The sequence below is a fragment of the Enhydra lutris genome, unplaced genomic scaffold, assembly GCF_002288905.1.
Source record: "Enhydra lutris kenyoni isolate GAN:26980312 unplaced genomic scaffold, ASM228890v2 scaffoldscaffold52, whole genome shotgun sequence".
NCBI classification, from domain to species: Eukaryota; Metazoa; Chordata; class Mammalia; order Carnivora; family Mustelidae; genus Enhydra; species Enhydra lutris.
Genome location: NW_019154136.1, coordinates 12,313,244 through 12,334,403, shown reverse-complemented (window position 1 = coordinate 12,334,403; position 21,160 = coordinate 12,313,244). Strand labels below are relative to the sequence as shown.

The window sequence follows — 21,160 nt, the reverse complement described above, 5'->3', positions numbered from 1 at the left end:
ATGCAAAGGTTGGACCAGTCAAGGGACACCCAAGACTGCCGGCAGCCTCTGGAAGCTGGGGCAAAGACATGGAACCCTGTCCCCTGAAGCCTCCAGGAGGAACCAGCCCTGCCCCGCCTGGATCTCAGCAGCTCTGCCCCGCCGGGATCTGTGTCTCCTGGTCTCCAGAGCTGGGCCCCCGCTGTTGTTTTAAGCCACCAAGTTTGTGGGCATTTGTAGCAGGAGCTCCAGGAAACTTGTGCACGGTCCATCCCTACATCTGTAAGCTTCCAAAATTCTGTGTCTACTGCTCCCAAATAGAGACAAACTCTATTTTGTTTTTGTGGACAAACTATATTTTAATTAAATATACACTTACTTTGTTTTTCTTTCCCGATCTCTATAACCCTGGGTTTATTCTTTGCACTTGAAGCTGACAACAAGAAAACCAACAAATTACCAGGATGTGCCCATTCTTACGGTTTTGTTGGATTCTGACAAAATCGTAGTTTTAATCTGTTTGGACTCATGAAGAGAGTCTTGTAGATTTTTGTGGATTGTCTTCTGTGTATCTTCTTGTCTTTCTGGAATTGCTTTCATCATAGAACTTGTGCATCTTTAAACGTTTATCTTCCACACGCTTCTCTCTTTCTCGTGGACTTGTCGTAAATTCCCATCCCACGTTTTGTAGGTTTTCACTGTGGTATTAAGACTGTTGCCGGTTTTGATTCAGTGATGATTTCTCATTATGAAGTATCATTCCTGCTTCTTTGAGGTGCCTCCCTTTGCAGGTGACAAAGTTCCACTGATGACATACATTAGTCGTTTTAGCATGGCTTCTGTTTTATGCAGAAATTCCGTCTTGTGGTGTATTCTGAATTTTTAGAAGAACGTCTTTGGTCTGTGTGTTGGATTATAGAGTCTTTCCCAGGGTCAAGTTATTTTCCTTGTATCTGAACTTTGGGCACTTCTTTTTCTGTGCGATTATGTGGCACAAGGCAAGGGGAAAGGTTTGCTTGACTTTGGGGTATGGTGGAGTGGATCGGGTCCGTCTTGAAGGAGGTGCTGACCGGGGTTGGGTTCTTGGAAAGTGGGGATTCTGGGCTGTTCCCCAGAGTGCTTCGGATGTTGCCTAAGCATGTGGTCCCTCCCCCTGACCCACCTTGCATCCTCCTCCCTGTAGACGTAGACGCGTCCCGTGGGTGAGTGGCACACGAGCTAATGGGAACTCGCCATCCCAACCCATGACCGTGGCACCCATGTTCTTTGGCACCAATGCTGCTTTAGTTTCCTCTTTGCCATGATGATCCAACATCCCAGGCAGCCCTGCGCCATTGCTTTGTCCATCTTTGTCCCCTGGCCCTGAGGACAATCACAGCCTGTGCTTTATGCCATGTAGTTGGCTATGACACCACAACCCATCCCTTTGGTGTACATTCCTAAGGCTTTCGGTTAGTTAGTTTTATCAGACTTTCTGTTGACTGTTGGTTTTCTGAGCTGAACATTTCTTTTTTAAATGATAGCAAGAACCCGTTCTTTCTTTCTTGTGCTTATTTTGTTCATTGGGCAGAGCCTCCAATATTGAATTTTAATATTAGTGGAAATTTGGGTCAAAGCCACATTCCTGCCTGGATTTGCATGTATTTGTCTTGGCTATTGGGCTCATTAGCTGGCCCATGTTGGCCATTCACAGGAGTGCACACACACATGTATACACACACAGAGGAACACAGAGACCTAGCATGTGTGTGAACACACAGAGAGACTAACACATGTGTACACAGACACACAACACACAGGCACAAATACACACCCATATAAAGACACACACAGAAGCATACACAGAGATAGCACACGTGTGCACACAGAAAGACACAGAGGCACACATCAACACACATCCATGCAAAGACGCATAGGCACAGACATGGACACACACACACATACATACATCCTTACACACACACATAAATTATCCCTTTGTGAATAAGAATGAAACATTCTATCATCAGTTTGGTGAGGTTCTTCTTCTTTTATTTTTTTAATGGTGGATATTTATGAATTGTACCCAGTGGTCTAGAGCCATCCCTGGCAATGTGACTTTGTCTACTTCCACCCAGTGAGGTTGCAGGTCACGTTAATCAGTGTCTTAAATGCTGATGATGGCTCTGTTATCAGTGCTGTAGCTCACAGGCTATGGGCTGGGCCTGGCATGACACCAAAGGCCCCAGTTGGATTTGGATTCTGGATAAGCAACAAATGCCTTTCCCTGGCATCAGATCCCCATGCAGTATTTGGGATGTATTTATTTGTGCTAAAATGAATACAGGACGTGTCGCTGAAAGTCAAAGTGAGCTGGGGGCATTTATCTGCTACATCTCGTGACCCCACAACAGTGGGATTCAGCCTGTGTGCTAGAGAACCATCTCTACAGTGGCCTTGGTAAGCCTGCATGGATGGGGCTGATATGCTGGGCAGTGGCTGTAGGAGACATGCCTTTGTGTGGTCTCCAAAGACAGGCATGGCATTCTCCACCTGATCCCGTTCTGAAAGCCAGTGTGGTGGCTGCGGCGACATCATGTGGGGCAATATTTTGAGGTACTAGACTTCTTGCCCAGGCTGTTGTGTGTGGGAGACAGGACTCAGACTTGGGTTCAGCCTGCTCACCTCTTGTGCCTTTGGGGAGGAATCAAATGCACTTGTCCAGAACCATGATACAGGCAATGCCATCCTACAGGATAGCTTTGAAGGAACTATGCCATCTACATCATCACATTGTCTTTGCAATCGATATTTTCCTTTTTTCAAATGTAATTGTTGCAAACTCAGCAATTAGCTATAAGTCACGGAGCAGCTCTCCTTCCCTGTCACCTAGAATCCAAGCTTCAGGTGACAAAGTCATGTCCCCAGCATTTCATGATTTACTTGCTCCTATGTTGCAAGAACTTCACCTGGAAAACCTGCATTTTCTGACCTACCTTAGATGCACCTTGTCAGGACTTCAGTCCAAGAGTTACCTTTTCCAAGATGTCCCTTTGAGGACATGAACAGACATTTCTGCAAAGAAGACATCCAGATGGCCAACAGACACATGAAAAAATGCTCCACATCACTCGGCATCAGGGAAATACAAATCAAAACCACAATGAGATACCACCTCACACCAGTCAGAATGGCTAAAATTAACTTGTCAGGAAATGACAGATGCTGGCGAGGATGCGGAGAAAGGGGAACCCTCCTACACTGCTGGTGGGAATGCAAGCTGGTGCAATTACTCTGGAAAACAGCATGGAGGTTCCTCAAAAAGTTGAAAATAGAGCTACCCTACGACCCAGCAATTGCACTACTGGGTATTCACCTTAAGGATACAAACGTAGTGATCCAAAGAGGAACGTGCACCTGAATGTTTACAGCAGCAATGTCCACAATAGCCAAACTATGGAAAGAAACTCGATGTCCATCAGCAGATGAATGGATAAAGAAGAGGTGGTATATATACATGGAATACTATGCAGTCATCAAAAGAAATGAAATCTTACCATTTGCAATGACGTGGATGGAACTAGAGGGTATCATGTTTAGTGAAATAAGTCAATCGGAGAAAGACAACTATCATATGATCTCCTTGATATGAGGAAGTGGAGATGCAATGTGGGGGGCTAGGGGGATAGGAAAAGAATAAATTAAACAAGATGGGATCAGAAGGGAGAAACCATAAAAGACCCTTAATCTCACAAAGCAAACTGAGGGTTGCTGGGGGGAGGGGGTTAGGGAGAGGGTGGTTGGGTTATGGACATTGGGGAGGGTATGTGCTATGGTGAGTGCTGTGAAGTGTGTAAACCTGGTGATTCACAGGCCTGTACTCCTGGGGCTAATAATACATTATATGTTTATAAAAAATTTTTTAAAAATATTACAAATTTTAATACTCAGTGCCCCTCTGAGTATCCCAGGTAGAATTCTTTCCATGTTCTCATTGGCATCCTTGTTTCAACTGAGGATGTGTTCAGGGGTTCCTCCGTGATCTTTTATTCTACTTGGTTATTTTCACATTTCTCTCCCATCCTGGAATTGAATGCTCTCTCTTGATGAACAAGCCATTCTGACTCAGTCTTGTAATCTGATGTCTACAGCAGATATCAAATTCTTCCCTGACATTGCTAAAACATCATTGAACATCTCCCATTCCATGGCTTGTCTCTTTTGTTGACTATTTCCTTTGCTGTGTAGAAGCTCTTTATCTTGGTGGAGTCCCAAAAGTTCATTTTCGCTTTTGTTTTGCTTGCCTTTGGAGATGAGTTTTGAAAGAAGTTGCTGTGGCCAATGGTGAAGAGGTTGCTGCCTATGTTCTCCTCTAGGATTTTGATGGATTCCTGCCTCACATTGAGGTCTTTCATCCATTTTGAGTTTACCTTTGTGTGTGGTGTAAGACAGTGGTCGAGTTTCATTCTTCTACTCATAGCTGTCCAGTTTTCTCAGAACCATTTATTGAAGACACTGTCTTTTTTTCATTGTATATTTTTTCCTGTTTTGTTGAAGATTAGTTGACTATAGAGTTGAGGATCCATTTCTGAGCTCTCTATTCTGTTCTATTGATGTATGGGTCTGTTTTTGTGCCAGTACCATGCTGTCTTGGTGATCATAGCTTTCTAAGATAGCTTGAAATCAGGCAGCAGAATGGAGGAGATATTTGCAAATGATGCTACAGAGGAAGGGCTAGTATTCAAGATCTATAAAGAACTCCTCAAACTCAACATCAAAAAAAAAAAATCAAGTCAAAAAATGGGCAGAAGACATGAACAGACACTTCTCCAAAGAAGACATAGAAAATAAGGAATAGCATGGAGGACATTAGGAGAAGGAAGGGAAAAATGAAAGGGGGCAGATACCAGAGTGGGAGACAAACCATGAAAGACTATGGACTTTGGGAATCAAACTGAGGATTTTGGTGGGGGGGGATGGGTGAACCTGGTGGTGGGTATTAAGGAGGGTATGTATTGCATGGAGCACTAGGTATTATATGCAAACAATGAATCATGGAACACTACATCAAAAACTAATGATGTACTGTATGGTGGCTAACATAATTTTAAAAAAATATAAAGTTTAAAATTATAAAAAAAGTAAATTATAAAGTTAAAAAAATTATAAAGTTAAAAAAAAAAAACCACTTCATTGAACAAATACAATTTTGCTTGTAGGCAGAAGAGTTAGCAGCATCTGGTGGGAGTCCGGCCATTTCCTTCCTTTCTCTCTCTCTCTCTTTCTTTCCTTCCTTCCTTCCTTCTTTTTTTCTTCCTTCCTTTCTTTCTTTCAAGGCTCCACCCTAGGACTCTGAGATCATGACCTGAGCTGAAGGCAGATGCTTAACTGCCTGAGCCACCCAAGTGCCCCTGGCCATTTTTCCATAAAGGATATTCTCAGCATGTTGCTCATTGCAAAAACAATGCGTGTGTTACATCTTTCCTGAAACTGGGTTATTAGCAGGCAACATTTTTATGTCAGAAAGGCAGGATGGGATTTGTTCTTATGTGGCTAACCCAGCTTTCACCTCTAGGGAGGGCAGGAGAACCTGATTCCATGTCACTTGGTAGGGTCTGTGCAGTCCTCAGCATCTGGTCATTGTGAAAGATGAGGATAATGACTCCCTTTCTGGGGGGCACCTGAAATTATCAGTGGACACGGTCAGGGAGAGTCGTTGAGAGGGTTACCTTGTAACAGTGTGTATGTACATGTGAAAGTATGACCGTGATTTCACCCATTAAGAAAGCAAACCTGATGTGGCGCCTGGGTGGCTCAGTGGGTTAAAGCCTCTGCCTTCGGCTCAGGTCATGATCCCAGGGTCCTGGGATTGAGCCCCGCATTGGGCTCTCTTCTCCGCGGGGAGCCTGCTTCCTCCTCTCTCTCTCTGCCTGCCTCTCTGCCTACTTGTGATATCTGTCAAATAAATAAATAAAATCTTTAAAAAAAAAAAGAAAGCAAACTTGAGAGTCTAAGGAGTTTAGCAAAGGTCTCCTACCATCTGGTAAGCAGAAGACTGTTTATCATCTAACTCTACCTCCTATTGGAGGCAACATCCTGTTCCGTAGGCACAATCTACCATCTCAAAAAAATGCCAATGTTGACAAGGGAGACATCCTATCATGTTTTCTTGGAAGATGTGGATCTTCACCAGGACACCATACCCAACATGATCATGATTGTTTACATATACTCAAAGTCCTATTCAAGTGTCCATTAGGGTTTATATCTTAAGATACATGCATTTCTTTCAAGGAGAGTAGCCAAGTGCCAAGTCATACCTATTTAGGTAAAATCAAGGTTTTCCAACTCATTCCCACAAGCACTCAATCTGAGGACAGGCTTGATTTCCAATCATTGTCATGAACAGGATCATTTCTGATGAATACAACTCAGAAAACATGCCCCCGGTCTGGCCGACATCTTGTATCTTCTCTTCCAATGGTTTTGTTTTTGGATTTTAAGATGGCTGCTTATGATAGTGGTGTTGCGTTACTAACGATGACTCAGGAAATAGCATTAATCACCACTTGAAACCGGACGGATAATGACACTTAGTTGAACTTATTACCATAAAGTGTAGCCAGCAAGTACCAAATATATTAAGATGCGCAAATCGTATGGAAACAAATTACTAGCAGGGAATGCAAGTGTCCATGAATGAAAAACCTTCAATCATTGAATTGCATTGAATGAATTCAATCACGGGGTGCATAATTAGGGCCCCAGAATCTGGAAGGAGAAGAACCATTGAACGGACACACCGATGAGACGTGAAACCAGTTGATTACGGAGCTGTCATGGGAATCTGTATTTGGAAACACTTATATGCCTTATATTTTACTGTTCAGGATGAAAACTTGGTACACCCTTCGTGGTGCTCATTTGGGAGAATGGGCTCAGAACTTCTCATTTTTTGGTGTTTTTATGCAATTCCCATGCAAAGTTCCCTGGAAACAAAAATGACCTGGGGATCCTCTGTATGTTGGGTCTGATGGTCCAGGATCTGATATCTAGAGTTGATGGAACCTGGAATAAGACATTCCATTAAAAAAAATACACAAAACTATGTTTTGGAGGAAGAGGGCTTTATAATGAGAATCTATGCAGCTAATTCCCAGGCAAACTGCTCTGGTTTGTGTAACTGGGTGTTCATGAGATTTTCTTTGTCTGTAGGATGACTATTCCTTGGTTCTTCTACACCCAGATTCTTTCATCATGTGGGAGAGTGGCTGTCTCCGTCTCTCTGTGCTTCACAGTGGCAACCCATTCGGGGTATGGTGTTGACAAATAGTATGTCCATGAGCCCCTAGATTATTACCCGTAGTTGGTCTTGTTGAGCAGAATGGAGAAATAATCCTGGGGGTTGGGGAGACCTTGTATTTTCCCTTCTTTAGTTGGGTGTACAGATCACCCCGGGGAAATGCTAGAGTTCATTAAGTCATCAGAACTGTGTTCCTCCATAAAAGAACAGTTTGATGAATCATTTTGGTGGTAGTCAGAGATAGGAATACTCTAATTACAGGGAAGGTGCCAAAGGATTTGCTGACTATGACATTTCCCCTTGGGTTTGTGTAAGGAGATGCAAATCAGGTAGGCGAACTGGTTGCCACGTTTGTGTCTCGCAAACCTGAACCATCTGGGTGGGCAGAGTGTTGACCAGCCTCCACATTGCAGAGAGAGGTGGTGTCAGCAAGGTGACATTTGGCTGATGAGTCCAGGTGGCTGTGGAGCAGAATCAAGAGGTGTTCCAGACAGCCTTCTGGTTTTGTCTTGGACGAAAGGTAGATCAAAGCACAGCAGACAGGTGAGTCGAGGAAGCCTTATGAGGATGGACGTTCTTGACTCTTGCTTCTTGTTTAGTTTCTACTGTCATGGGCAGAGTTGGGATTTTGGAAGCCCCTTTGGCTGCCTATTTTCTAGAACCCAATGGGTCAGTGTAGGCATTGAGAGGTGGATTCCAAACCAGTGTTTGTCTGAATAAGCTTCTCTCCTTTCTCCTTCCTTAGCCAATAGCTCTTCCTCTGTGGTCTCTATCATCTTGCTTTCGACAAACAGATCGATGAAGGAGGGGGCCCGTGTTATGTTCCCAATATTATTTTAAGTACATATATGAGTGATAGCTTACAGGTAAAAGGTGAGTGTGTGTTTTCTTTCACTGCAATGGATTTTGCTCTAGTATCATGAGCTGATCATAGCTCCCCCTTGATATATGATGATGAACTATCCTAAAATCACTGTATGGTGTTGTGGTATTTGTGCTAATCCAAAACCAAAGTACTGGTACATTCAAGTAACTACCTTTTTTTTGGACGACCCAGATTTATCCCATGTAGACGTTCTGAGTATAAGCATTCAGGTTCAGCAGCTCCTCAAGACTGTATGGTCATCCAGATGTGTTTTAAGGTAGGTTTAGGGACAGAGACAGTTAACTCAAGAGGCAGAGAGAGGTAAGGGAACCCAGGACTGGGCATAGTAAGAGCTCCTTAAAAACAAAGTAAGAGCAGCAGAGACTTTGATGATGGGAGGTTCATGTCTTGACAGATTCTGAAAAAAACAGTTTTAAGTGTCAGAAGTGGAAATTTGGCTTTGTCATCTCTTGTCACCATGGGAACTAGTGGCATGAACAAGAAGATAATACCTGTCTGTGTTATTTTCCAGCACGCTTTACCTCTGCCCAAGGACAAAAGGAAGGCTCCCAGCGGTGTGTGATGAAACTCAGGTGAGAGAAGCAGTGAGCTATTTTGCAAATGCAGTGGACACTCTAGGGACACCTGGGAATTCAGCTTTATAAATAACAGGGATTCAATGTCCTGTTTTCTAGCCATGGTTGGTTGTAGATCCACACTGACATTCTGGATTCGGTTAAGTCTATGATAAAAATAGGACATACATTGGCAACTGATACAAATGTAAACTGCAGATTTCTGACATAGTCGTGTTATTTTCAGATGCTGCAGGTAATTTAGTAGCATTGCATGGTGACGGGTGGTAGGTCCGTTTGTGGTGATCACAGCATAACACAGAGTCTTGTCCAATCACTGTGCTGTGCCCAGTGTGTAACACTGCATGCCCGCTACACTTCAATGACAAAAATAAAAATAAGTGAAATATTGTCAAAATAGGATGTGAGAAAGGTAGTTCAACCCATGTTGGGTAGATGAAAACACACGTGTAATTATCATGATTTGGCAACGGGAAAAGTTCTGGGCATATGTGTCCCACCTTTGAGAAGTTCATAGTCTTGGGGGGATATGTTTGGGTAAAAGCAAAGAGTTGCTACTCATGTGGCCAACGTTGTTTTTTGAGCATTTACAATGGGTTCTGAGAGCAGACGGGGGTCAGGGACCATTTCTCTTCTTTCCAGAGGACATATTTGAGGTGGGTTTTGAAATATGGATAAAGACAACATGGAAATGTTAGCAGCTAATAGTTCAAGTGTCCAATATTCGTTATCCGATAATAGAGTAGGGATCCAGTGGGAAGGGAATTACCTATTTCTTTGAGACAACGGGACTTGGGTTGGGACTGACCAGCATCCTGAAGGGGACTAGACTGGTCTCCAGATTCCAGGCTGCTCCTTTTCCAGAATTCAGTTCTTCGCCAACATTCTCCCTTCTCCTTTATCCTGGGGTTGCTTTTTCTTTGTTTTGTTTCCTACTTGTTGCTGTCGGTGTTTGCTGCTCCAACCAAACGTCCCCTCGGCAAACCTCTGCAGCTGTCCATATTTGAGCTCCATCTGGTGTGAAGGAAAGTCAGCAGGCTCCTTCTTCCAAGGATATGAACCCAGGAGTCTCATTGCTTCTGGCCTAAGAAATGCTTTGTCTCTGAGTAAACGATTTCAGACTTCACCTCCTGGAAAAGCATTTAGTGCATGTGAGTGGGAAACCCAGGAGAGGGTCATTTTGAGCCTCGTGGACCCCATTCGACAGCAGCAGCCAGTGTTTGGGGAGAGAAGTTTGAGAGGCTCTCCTGTTCCTCAGGGAGATGTGGTTGGTTGTTTTCAGGATATTGGGACATTGCAAAGGGATGCAGCTCCCAACATCATTGCATGAAATCCATGCTTGTGTTTCAGGAGGTTCTTCATCACTCTGTCTTGGATATGTGTACTCTTAAATCCATGCTGGTCCCAAGAGGGGCATGATGATAAGCCTAATGTAGTCCTGATTATGGTGGATGACCTTGGGATCGGGGACCTGGGCTGCTTTGGCAATGACACCATGAGGTAAGGTTTCGGGCTGAGTTGCGTGACTTCATCTGTTGTCTGGGCTTGGGGGGTTGATGAACTTTTATGACGATATCATGTGGAAAACCAAACTCATGGGTGGGAAATTGTCTTTACAAAGAGCAAATAATGCTAAAATCAGGCCTCTTTGGATTTGGATTTTGGGTCTGCGCTTATCGCTGGTGAAATCTCGAGGGAGTTCCTTAACCTCTGTGTCTTGGTTTTCTTTCTTGTTGGTTGAGCGCACAGGTGGGTAGTATACAGGTGTGAGTTCATATGTGCAGAGCATTTGGAGTTGATACCTGACACATAGTGAGCCCTCTGTGATATGCAGTTTTATGACACAAGTGACAATTTTTAAAAAGATTTATTTATTTTAGAAAGGGAGAGGGGGGTGCAGGGACAGAGAGAGAATCTCGAGCAGACTTTCCACTGAGCACGGAGCCCAACGGGAGCTCGATCCAACGCCCCTGACATCATGACCTGAGCCAAAACCAAGAGTCTCCGGCTCAACCGAACGAGCCCCCCAGATGACCCCGATGAGTGATGATTTTCACGCATACTTTTACTTGATGGAACTGGTCGTTTTATGCTTCCTAATTTTTGAAGCCTTTTAAGGTGATATCCTTCCATTTTAAGAGAGGGTCCTCTGAACAAATCAAACAACAAAGGGCAAAGAGAGTCAGAGCTCTGTGGTAGGTGACAAAAGCCATTGACGTGTGTCGCTGTCACACTCGACGTGTGAACCCTACACTTTAACAATTCCATTTTGTTCGATCACTTCTGTCATGACGAAAGCGAGGTCCCAGTACACTTAGTTTGCATCCAGTCAAGCGATTGTGCTGTAGAAGTCTACCTGATGGTCTCCAACCTCCAGGAGTCTTTACAGGGAATGACAAGGCAGGGGTTGCGAACTTGGTCTAGAGCAAGGACATCTCTCTATGGAACACGTGCATCGAACTTTTCCTTGTGTCTGCAAGTATCTAGGCATAACTAAAGTCTGTAAGTCATTCGCCTTAATGAATCAGTCCACAGACACGTAAGTTTTTTAATATATATTTTAGAAGCCAGGGCCATATATTCATTAGACACCATATCGCAGAAGCAAATTATATCAACCTTCCAAGAGACAGCCACAGTCTAAAACCCCAGCTGTATTTTTTCCATGATGTGAGGAGAAAAAGGAAATAGGGCTCTGCGTGTAGTTCATTATTCTGCTGTTCTGAGCTCCGGGAATCATCGTAAACAGCGTGTTGGTTTCTGCCTCCGTCTATCTCTTCCCTCCTCCTCCTCTCTGCAATTCCCTTTCTGTCTCTTTCCAGGACACCAAACATCGACCGCTTAGCCAAGGAAGGCGTGCAGCTGAATCACCACATCTCTGCAGGCCCCATGTGCACCCCAAGCCGGGCCGCCTTCCTCACGGGAAGATACCCCATCCGATCAGGTGCGTAGATGGGCATGCCTCTTTTACGGTCTGTGGGCACATTAGGATTCAAGGAAATGAAAATGTGGCTAGTCCATTTTTTAAAAATTACCCCCCAAAAGTGCGCATGCACACACACACGCACACACGCGCACACACACACACACTGGTCCTTGCATTCACAGCTGCAGATGTCTGCATGGAAACCACTGTTCCCCTCATTGACCCAAGCCCTCCCTGCAGATGCCTATGTCCATTCACCTCGCCCTGATGGTTTATCCTGAGTGTTCCATGATCAGGAGTAGGCAGGTCTTTTCCTCCCAGGGCAAGAATGACAAGCTGTCTTGGAAGGAAGTAATTAACAGGATGCATCTGCACTAATTGGGGGTGTCAAGATGAGGACCTGCCAGAAGGTCTCCAATGGTTATCACGCACCTTAGGATTATATGGTTTTAATATGTTTTGTTTATTCATCTCTTGATTGACCAACCGTTGGATTGTTTCCGGCTTTAGGCTCTTATGAATAGTTCTGCTGTGTGCCTGCCTGTACACGTTTTTGACTCAACACGCATTTTCAGTTCTTTTGGATACAATACAATACAATACAATACAATACGGGAATGGGTGGGCCATGTGGTTATATTTTCAAAGATGGTCAAACTGGCCATGATTTATGGACACATATTCTATAGTTTAAGAGGAAGCAGAGCATACAATTCCTAGGTGAATCATGTCCAGTTCTTACGTCCAATTCTTAGTCAAGCTTGAGAAGACCCTTGTCGAGTTTGTTTCACACTGTCACATAACCTTTTGCATCCCATGAGGTTGACAATATCTTGGTTAGCTTGTGCTAAGATGAATCAGGTCCAGCTGTTTTTTTGTTTTTTTTTTCCCTTATGGTAAACTTATAGGTGATTTGACTCTTCTTTTTTTCTTCTGTGATATTCACTTTATGCAAAACTAGCTTCCCTAACATTACAAAGGAGATGGTTTCATGCAGAGGACATGGTTACCAAATCCAACGTGGAAGACTTTTTCTCTTGCCTTCTTGTATATGGTATTTAAGCAATGGGAGCTCCCTCTCTGAAAGTCTCCTATTGAATTGCCTCTCTTGGTTTTATATGGAATTTCTCTTTCTTTTCACACACTCTGTCCTGTCTTATTCAATTTCCTCTACACTCCTGGATATTGCTTCAAGGTTGGGCCGCCATTTTGGAAGGAAGCCAGGATAGGTCGGTTTACAGAGTTCTTCAGGCTGGATTGCTCCAACATTTTCAATACACCCAGAAATCTTTGGTTACTAGCAGTGAGACTGGGAAAAGTCCCTCTGTTTTCGCTTTTCTCCAGAGAACAGCTGGTGGCTATTCTGGCCTTCTTCAGTTAATGGATCCTTCAGAAACTGGTTTGCGTTCTTCTGCTTCTTTTCTGTAAAATGTAGATCTTGGACTTGTTTGACATGTCCCCATCTACCTGTCACCTAGATTTGTCACTAGTGATGTTCATGAGTGAGCAGTTTTCTTATTGCTCTATTTTTGGTAAGGAATGGAGAGGTTCAAAAACTAGGTGCCCGGTCTTCCCAGAAGCCCCAATGTCAAGTTTTTGTCAGACATTTGGCTTATCTACCTTTTGTACAAATACAACTAAAATCTATTGTCAGAAGACAGAATCCATTGTAGAAACAGTAGGCTTTGAAGTTTTCACAAGGTTTCATTTTTTGGCTCCTTTTCCAATACAGTGATTTCCCCACGAAGGGCAGCTTGTGTTCAATGTTCAATGACCAGTGTCTATTGAAAAGATACCTTGTGTCATCATAAACATGGTGGAGTGTATGTGCAGACTGTTATTTGAATGATGTGTTTGTGCATGTCTGATAATGTTGTGTGTGCATGCAAACGTCTAAAGGGGACTGTAGTGGAGACCAGGGTGCATTCTGTCTGGGAAACACAATTTTCCTCCCCTGCGTGATGATTTTCTATTCCTCACGTGTTACATCTGCACCTTCCAGCTCCTGAACCCTCCATAACTCACTTCCTCTTCATGGTGGATGGGCCTTAAAAATGTATTTAAAAAAAAAAATGTCTTTTGAAAAATGTCTACACTGTGCATCTGTCACCCAACTCAAGCTAAGGAACATTTCAGTTGCCTCAGAAAGTTTCCTTTGACCCCTTCCAGGATGTCCCCATGGGTTAGCTCCTACTTTCACCACCACCACAGCTCAAGAGAGTCAATGAAGAGGAAAAAAACTGTGCTGCTCCCTTTGGCAATGATTAAGTCCGCATTTAGTCTCCCGATGGCATTGCAGTGGGATGGTAACGAACAGTTTCCTAGTTAATTGCATTGCACATTGACGGAATTATTGATGATTTACAGGCAGAAGGGATGTCTGAGAGTAACCCATCTCCCTAATTTCTCCCTAAGAGAAGAACAATTTCTCCCTAAGTAGATGCTGAAGGGCATTTACTCACTGTATATGTGTGTTCTGTTGTTTTTTGTTTGTTTGTTTTGTTTTGTTTTTCCATCCCACTTAGGAATGGTCTCTAACACACAGAACCGTGTCATCATCACACTTGGAGCCCCTGCCGGACTCCCTCGTAACGAGACGACGTTTGCAGCCTTACTGAAGAAGCAAGGGTATAGCACGGCAATAATAGGTAAGAAGTGGCCTAAGGCGTGACTTATTTATTATAAAAAATAATATGTGCTGTTCTGTCCTTTTTTCAAGATTTATTTATTTATTTGAGAGAGCATGAGTGGGAGGGGCAGAGAGAAAGGGAGAGGTAATCCAAAGCACGCTGTAGGCTGTAGGTTCTGCTGAGCGCAGAACCCGATGTGGGCTCATTCTCACGACCCTGAGATCGTAACCTGAGCAGAAATGAAGGGTCTGATGTTTAACCAACTGCACTGTCCCCGCACCCCTGTGTTCTCTACTTGACATGGTTTCCTTGGAAACTCTTTATTTCAAAATAAGCATTCATCTTGGCTGTGGCAGAGAAGACCCTCTGTGTGACGGTTGCTCTACATCTGCCATTTCATTGGTTACCTCTGGCCTTTCTCTTTCCAACATTAATCTGTTTAATATAGTACATGGTCTTTCTCAAGTAAGCGTGTCCCCTGTGTCCTACAGAACCCTCTTTCGTTGTTGTGTTTTGTTCACCTGGGACCCTCTATCATAATGACCTTCTCCACTGAACACACACACACACACACACACACTCACTCCTTCCTAAATGGTGCATGTTTATCCTTTTCATACATAGTTCAGGCACCACAGAAGATCCCTTCCCACCTGAACACCAGGCCTTGCCAGATGGCCACCCCATGTTTTTCTATACAGACCCCTACTGTTCTATGATGGTCTTGCTCTATTATCCTCTGCAAACCTTGAAATACTTCATCTCATTTACCGTGTATGATTTTAAGAAATGTGATGAGCTCTCTTAAGAGCACACGAATAGCTTGATGCATCATTAACTTCTTATGGGGTCAATTTTGGACTCCATCTAAATGTCTACACCCTATAGCCATCATCCAAATAGAATAAAATGTATCTTTAAAAAAATGTCTTTTGAAAAATGTCTACACCCTGTATCTGTCACCTAAGTCAAGATAAGGAGCATTTTGGTTGCCTCAGAAAGTTTCCATTGACCCCTTCCAGTATGTCCCCATGGGTTAGCTCCTTTCTTCACCACTTCCACAGCTCAGGTGAGTGCTGCTCCCTTGGGCAATTATTAAGTCTGCATTTAGTCTCCTGATTGCATTGCAGAGGGATGGTAATAATCAGGATTCTTAGTTAATTGCATTGCACATTGACAGAATCATTGATAACTTACAGGCAGAAGGGACATCTGAGAATAACCCAGTTCCCTAATTTCAAAGATGAGGAATTTGCTTCTTCCCAACACTGAGAGACACATGAGACATTTGAATGCAAATGTTGCACAATAAGATCAAATTTGTAAGCCTCTCTGTGCTTGTGTATTTTCTCAAGATAAGTTGTCTGGCCCACCTAATTATTTCTTTAAAATGGAACCATGGATATGGTACAGATGTCTTTTTTCTCACTGCCAAAGATGATAGATGTCAACCAATGGTGACCCATTGGAACCTAAACTTACTGTCCCCATTTGAGAGCCTGGGTTTCAACTGGCATGAAAATAAGATGCCGTTTGAAATCAAGCTTTGTAACCAGCTTGACATTGACAAGTGAAGACAATCTTAGTGGAGGTGCAGGATGGGAAAAACCTGGGTCATAGCCTTGCCTCTCTTCTGTTTACCTCCTCAGTTGCTCAGAGATGTGAGTATGTGGATCCTTCATGTAGTCCTAACTCCACACAGGGAACTACTAATGTTTTAGTGGATACACGTGATCATTGTCTCTTGGAGTCCACATGCCAACAGGATGCCCATGCCCATGCGTCTTTTTGTTACTGTCCAAGGTGTGGCAAGTTTTATCAAATAAAGTTTAGTGAACTTTAGTGGGAGACCTAAGATTTCCATCCAGTGAGCTATCCAACCATCCTTCATCCACACTTGGTCCATCCTCCATCATTCATCCATATCTAACTTCTATCTATCTATCATCTATCTATCTATTTATCTATCTGCTATCATCTGTCTTTATCTATTATCTATATAGCCATCTATCCATCCATGCACACATCCTCCCATTCATCTATCTATCATCTATCTATCCATCTATCCACCTGTGTATACATATATACATGCCCCATCTATGTTCCATCGTTTATTTGTATCAGTCTATCATCTGTCTATCTCCCTACCTATGTACCTATCTATCTGCCTACCTCTCCACCATCCCTGTCATCCATCCATCTTATGTCATATATACCTTATTATCTAATATCCTATACCGACCTACCTACTCTCTTATCTATCCACACCTGTAATCTGCTCTGATCTGTCATGCATTTATCTGAGTTGCTATGCTTTATTCCCTTCTGTGAATGAGAAGCTGCCCAGTTCACATCCTTGCTACAAACTCACAGCTGTATTTTTCCTCCCTTTATCTTCCATCCCTTCTGGTCACTCACAACCCGATCTCAACACCTATTTCTGTGAGCTAAAGAAGAGCAAAAGATGGGTCGGGTGCTGACCTCAGATTTTTAGGCAGAAGGAAACTACTTGCTGTTCTATTTTTGTGCACAAGTCGCTTGTTCTGAACGAAGAGTGCTCACGTGATGTTCACGGTGCGCCGGCTTGCTATGCTTAATTTGTCTCTTTGTCATTTCAGGCAAATGGCATCAAGGCTTAAACTGCCAGTCCCGACATGACCAGTGCCATCATCCAAATCATTATGGCTTTGATTACTTCTACGGCATGGCATACACTCTCACTGGCACTTGCTGGCCAGATCCCTCTCGTGACACAGAATTAGCCATCGAAAGCAAAATCTGGTTTTGTGTGCAGCTGGTCGGCATTGCTGCACTCACTCTTATCTTGGCGAAACTGTGTCACTTGATCTCTCTTCCCTGGTTCTTCATCCTCTCTATGATTCTTTTTATTTTTCTGCTGGGCTACTTTTGGTTCTCCAGTTACACGTCTCCTCTGTACTGGGATTGCATCCTCCTACGACAGCACGACATCACCGAGCAGCCCATGAAGGCAGAGCGAGCTGGTTCCATCATGGTGAAGGAGGCAATTTCATTTATGGAAAGGTAAAAGTAGTTTCCAATTGACAAAAGAAAAAAAAATCCATGAATCTTAATGGACTTAAGACAGAGTATTTTTAAGAGAGGAGTGTTTTAAAAACATAACACAATGAACACTTTTTCAAAAATGAGAGAGGAGGATTTGAACAGTGTTGAATTAAGAAAGGGACTACTAGTAGCTAGGGCTAGACAGTACCATACAGGATGTTTTGGAGGCAAGCTGGACTCTTCAAGCAGTACCTAAGGAAGGCTACCTCGTTTGAGTTCTTATTATTAAAATCACAATTTCTCCATTGGCCTTGAAATTCATATTTGGTCAGACCAAGCAGATAGACTCACACAAAGCTCAAAATTACAAACCTGGCTTGTTAATTTATAATACATGTATGTCTATTGATATACATACTGTCTGCATAAAAATGTGCAATGGGAAATGTATTTGCCAGGAAACCAGATAGTAGAATAAGTTGGCCACCGCACTGTTTCCCTGTTCGGAAAGAAACTTCCTTGAGAAATTAAAACCAAAGGGCTTATCATTGAGCATGAGCTATGTAAGGGATGTTATTCAGCTGAGATCAGCGGTGATCATTATAAAGCCCAGTACATCCAGAACATAATCCCTGGAAACTTTCTGAAGGAGTCACATTTATGGGTCTCTAGCTGTTGCATTTTTTTTTTTTTTAAAGACTGTGAACACATTTTTTATTCACCATTTTAACATTGCCCAAGGGTTTACCATGACTCATCACCATCCTGGGGATTCCTCCTAGACTTCAAGAAGAAGTTCGCATTTAGGGATGACAACAGATGTACAAGCACAGGATAAGAAATAACCTAATGGTCCTAAATCCAGGTGCTATCAGTCCAAACTGTAGGGACTTTCCAATATGTCAGAGAAGCCGTACTTGAGAATGTAGGTTAACTGAGTCTTCAAACATGAGCTAGAAGAAGATGAGAAGAGGTGCCAGGCTTACTGTGGGAAGCTCGAGCACAAGGGAAATGGGTCCTCAGCTAAGGACAGTATGTGATGTCAATGCCGCTCTGAAAAATTTCTGCTCTGGTGAGATATCAAAATGAAAAGAATGGGGAAAAAACAAATTTGAAAAATGGTTGTACCATGGTGAGCTGGGTTGAGCGGTGTCCCTCCCATTGTCATGTCTATCTAGAGTCTCAGAATGTGATCTTATTCGGGAATAGGGTCTTTGGAGGTGTCATTTGTGATGATGAGATCATCTTGGGGTAGGGAATCTGTAAGCCGGTGTGTGTTTGGGCGGCATGTAGAGCAGTTAGGTGAGGCAAAGGATCTTGGGCAACCTGTAGGTAGCTTTGTCTTCCCCTTGTAGCCACGGTGGGCACAATACAAATTTAGACTCAGAGAGATTAAACCGTCTTTGCATTGTGGATGCAATGAGATGGCTGGTTTCTCTTAGGGCAAACTCCTCATCCCCTGGAAACTTCCTTTATGGGCAGTGCTGCAGATGCTTTGCAAGGGGACACATTAAGATGTTACGAGGTGACATCATCACGTCAAAAGATCTAGATGAGCGATCCTGTTACATTCTGTGAGCCAGTTCAAGTCTGAAGATGCCTGGACATGTTGCTTACAGTTTACATTAGCACATCAAGAACAAATACGGGGGTGTGACAAAGTGCTTCCATCGCCAAGAGCTCCGTTGAGTTTCACAACATGCCGTGGTCCACCGTGGCACCATGCAGAAAGGGAATGGGGACTCTGAAGATTCAGAAGCTACTCTGTGGATTATTGAAGTTGCCATAAGCAGCATTAGCCTGCAGGTTCATGGATGGTAGAAGTTGCTTTTATCGGGGTTCTCAGTGTGTGAGTTTCCTGTGGCTCCTGGGAGAGAATTCTGTAAGCAGGAGTGGCTTAAGGCAACACAGACTTACTATTTTATGGTGCTAGAGGTCAGGAATCTGAATCTCATCCTACATGGCTACAATAGAGTCATTGGGAGGACTGGCTCATTATGGAGGTTTTAGGGAAGAGTCTGTTTCTTGTCCCAGGCTGGAGGGGCTGCAGGGTTTCCTTGACTTCCTGCCCACACCATTTTTTGTCCATATTGCGGACCCTATTACAAGGACACTTGTGATTGCATTGAATCCACAGCCAGATAATTCAAGATTATCTTCCCATCTCCAGGTCCTTAATCCCACCTCCAGATTCCCTTTTGTGATGTAAAGCAACATCTATATCATCTCAATCCTCAGTATCCTATGCAAACCATCCTTTTCCTTGAAGGACACTAGTTCTTGGATCCTGCCCCCTCCCCCGGGCCCTGCCACCCCAAGATGACCTCTCCACTAATTACATCTCTAAAGATCCCATTCTCAAACAAGATCCCATTCTGAGCCTCTGGGTAGGCACCAGTTTTGGTGGGATGCCATTCAATGCAGCTCCCCATGATCCAACTTTTTTTTTTTTTTCATTTTTTCCCCATTCTTTATGCCATCATATGTCATCAGAGTAGACATTTTCCAAGGAGTGTCATCTGTGGTGTGTCCTGCCCTGGTTAGCTGATAACCTATCTTCCCTATGGGTTGTCAGGGCTCAAAGTGGATCATACTCAATTCCTTTGTCTTCCCAGGTGACCTGAAGGTGTGCAGGCACCTTGCCAAGACATGTCTGTCCATGCTTGCTTGGGGGTTGTGAAAGACTCAAAGTTTTCAAGAAACCACTCCCGAGCCACCATCCCTTTGGTCTTTTGGGTGTGACTCTGGGCTGAGACTTTATCAGTCATGGAAAAAGTGTTCTGGGCAAGGCTGCATGGGCTTGTGAGCTCCCTTGGGCCAGGTGAGGCCACTCAGAAATTAAACCCTCCCACATAAGTCCTGGGGAGCAGTCCAGATGCCGGAGGATGCCGGCATCTACCCCAGCCAGGAAGCTTTCTCCAAGAGGCAGCCTTGTGCATGCATCCCCTCTCCTGGGGTGTGTATAGGATGGATGGACACTGGGTCTGTGTGACCAAAATGATATGGTTCCCCTTCCCAGATTTTGCAGACTCATAGTGGAGTGATTGATGTCTCCCTAGGAACCGTGAAGGACCTTTCCTCCTTGTTTTCTCTTTTCTGCATGTGCACGTGCCTCTCCCCACGACGACCGAGTTCATCGGCACCAGCCAGCATGGCTTATATGGGGACAATGTACAGGAGATGGACTCCATGGTGGGTAAGTGGCAGGACCTATGGACCGTGGAACTCTGTGCTTTGATAGTTCGGGACACACCAGGCACGGTCCCCTCAGGCATCCCTGATGGTGTAGCAGGTGGAAGCCCACAATAACGTCAGCACAAAACCACACTCAATGCTTGTCCTGTGCATGGGAGTCCCTGAGTTCCCATGATATGTGTATGAGTTAGCAAATCAGACTCAAGTTTTCTGAGAAGGAAGACAGATAAGCACACGCAGCTGGCCTCATGCCTGGGCGGGATGGAAGCTTTGGGTTATAATTATCCCCCAATGGAGGATGTTGGCATGGAATAGATTTTAGCAAGCAGAAAGAGGCTTTAGAAATCAAACCTGACCGGGGCTCCTGGCTGGCTCAGTACGTTGAACACCTGATTCTTGGTTTTGACTGAGGTCATGATCTGGACCTCCTGGGATCGAGCCCTGTGTTGGGCTGTGTGCCCAGCGTGAAACCTGCTTCTGCCTCTCCCTCTGCTCCTCCCCCTGCTTTTTCAATCTCACCCTTTCCCTCTCTCTCTGTCTCTCTCTCTGGAATAAATAAATAAATAAATAAAACCTTCAAGTCCAACCAGAGGGAAGCCAATAAGCTTTTATAAATTCTCAGTCTTAGAGAAAACATTAAAAAAAATTTTTTTTTAAGATTTT

The 21,160-nt window shown here is 43.8% G+C and overlaps 1 protein-coding gene across 1 annotated transcript in view; it reads left to right on the top strand.

Moving 5' to 3' along the window:
• Positions 1 to 1,008: 1,008 nt before the first annotated feature.
• The window catches only part of LOC111157113 (arylsulfatase F), a 30,619-nt gene continuing 10,467 nt past the window's right edge, over positions 1,009 to 21,160 (top strand). The window contains exons 1-6 of the mRNA XM_022518352.1: positions 1,009 to 1,181; positions 10,073 to 10,222; positions 11,545 to 11,666; positions 14,174 to 14,296; positions 16,897 to 17,320; positions 20,362 to 20,498. Coding sequence (XP_022374060.1) covers positions 1,009 to 1,181; positions 10,073 to 10,222; positions 11,545 to 11,666; positions 14,174 to 14,296; positions 16,897 to 17,320; positions 20,362 to 20,498 — 1,129 coding nt within the window. The remainder of the gene's footprint in view (positions 1,182 to 10,072; positions 10,223 to 11,544; positions 11,667 to 14,173; positions 14,297 to 16,896; positions 17,321 to 20,361; positions 20,499 to 21,160) is intronic.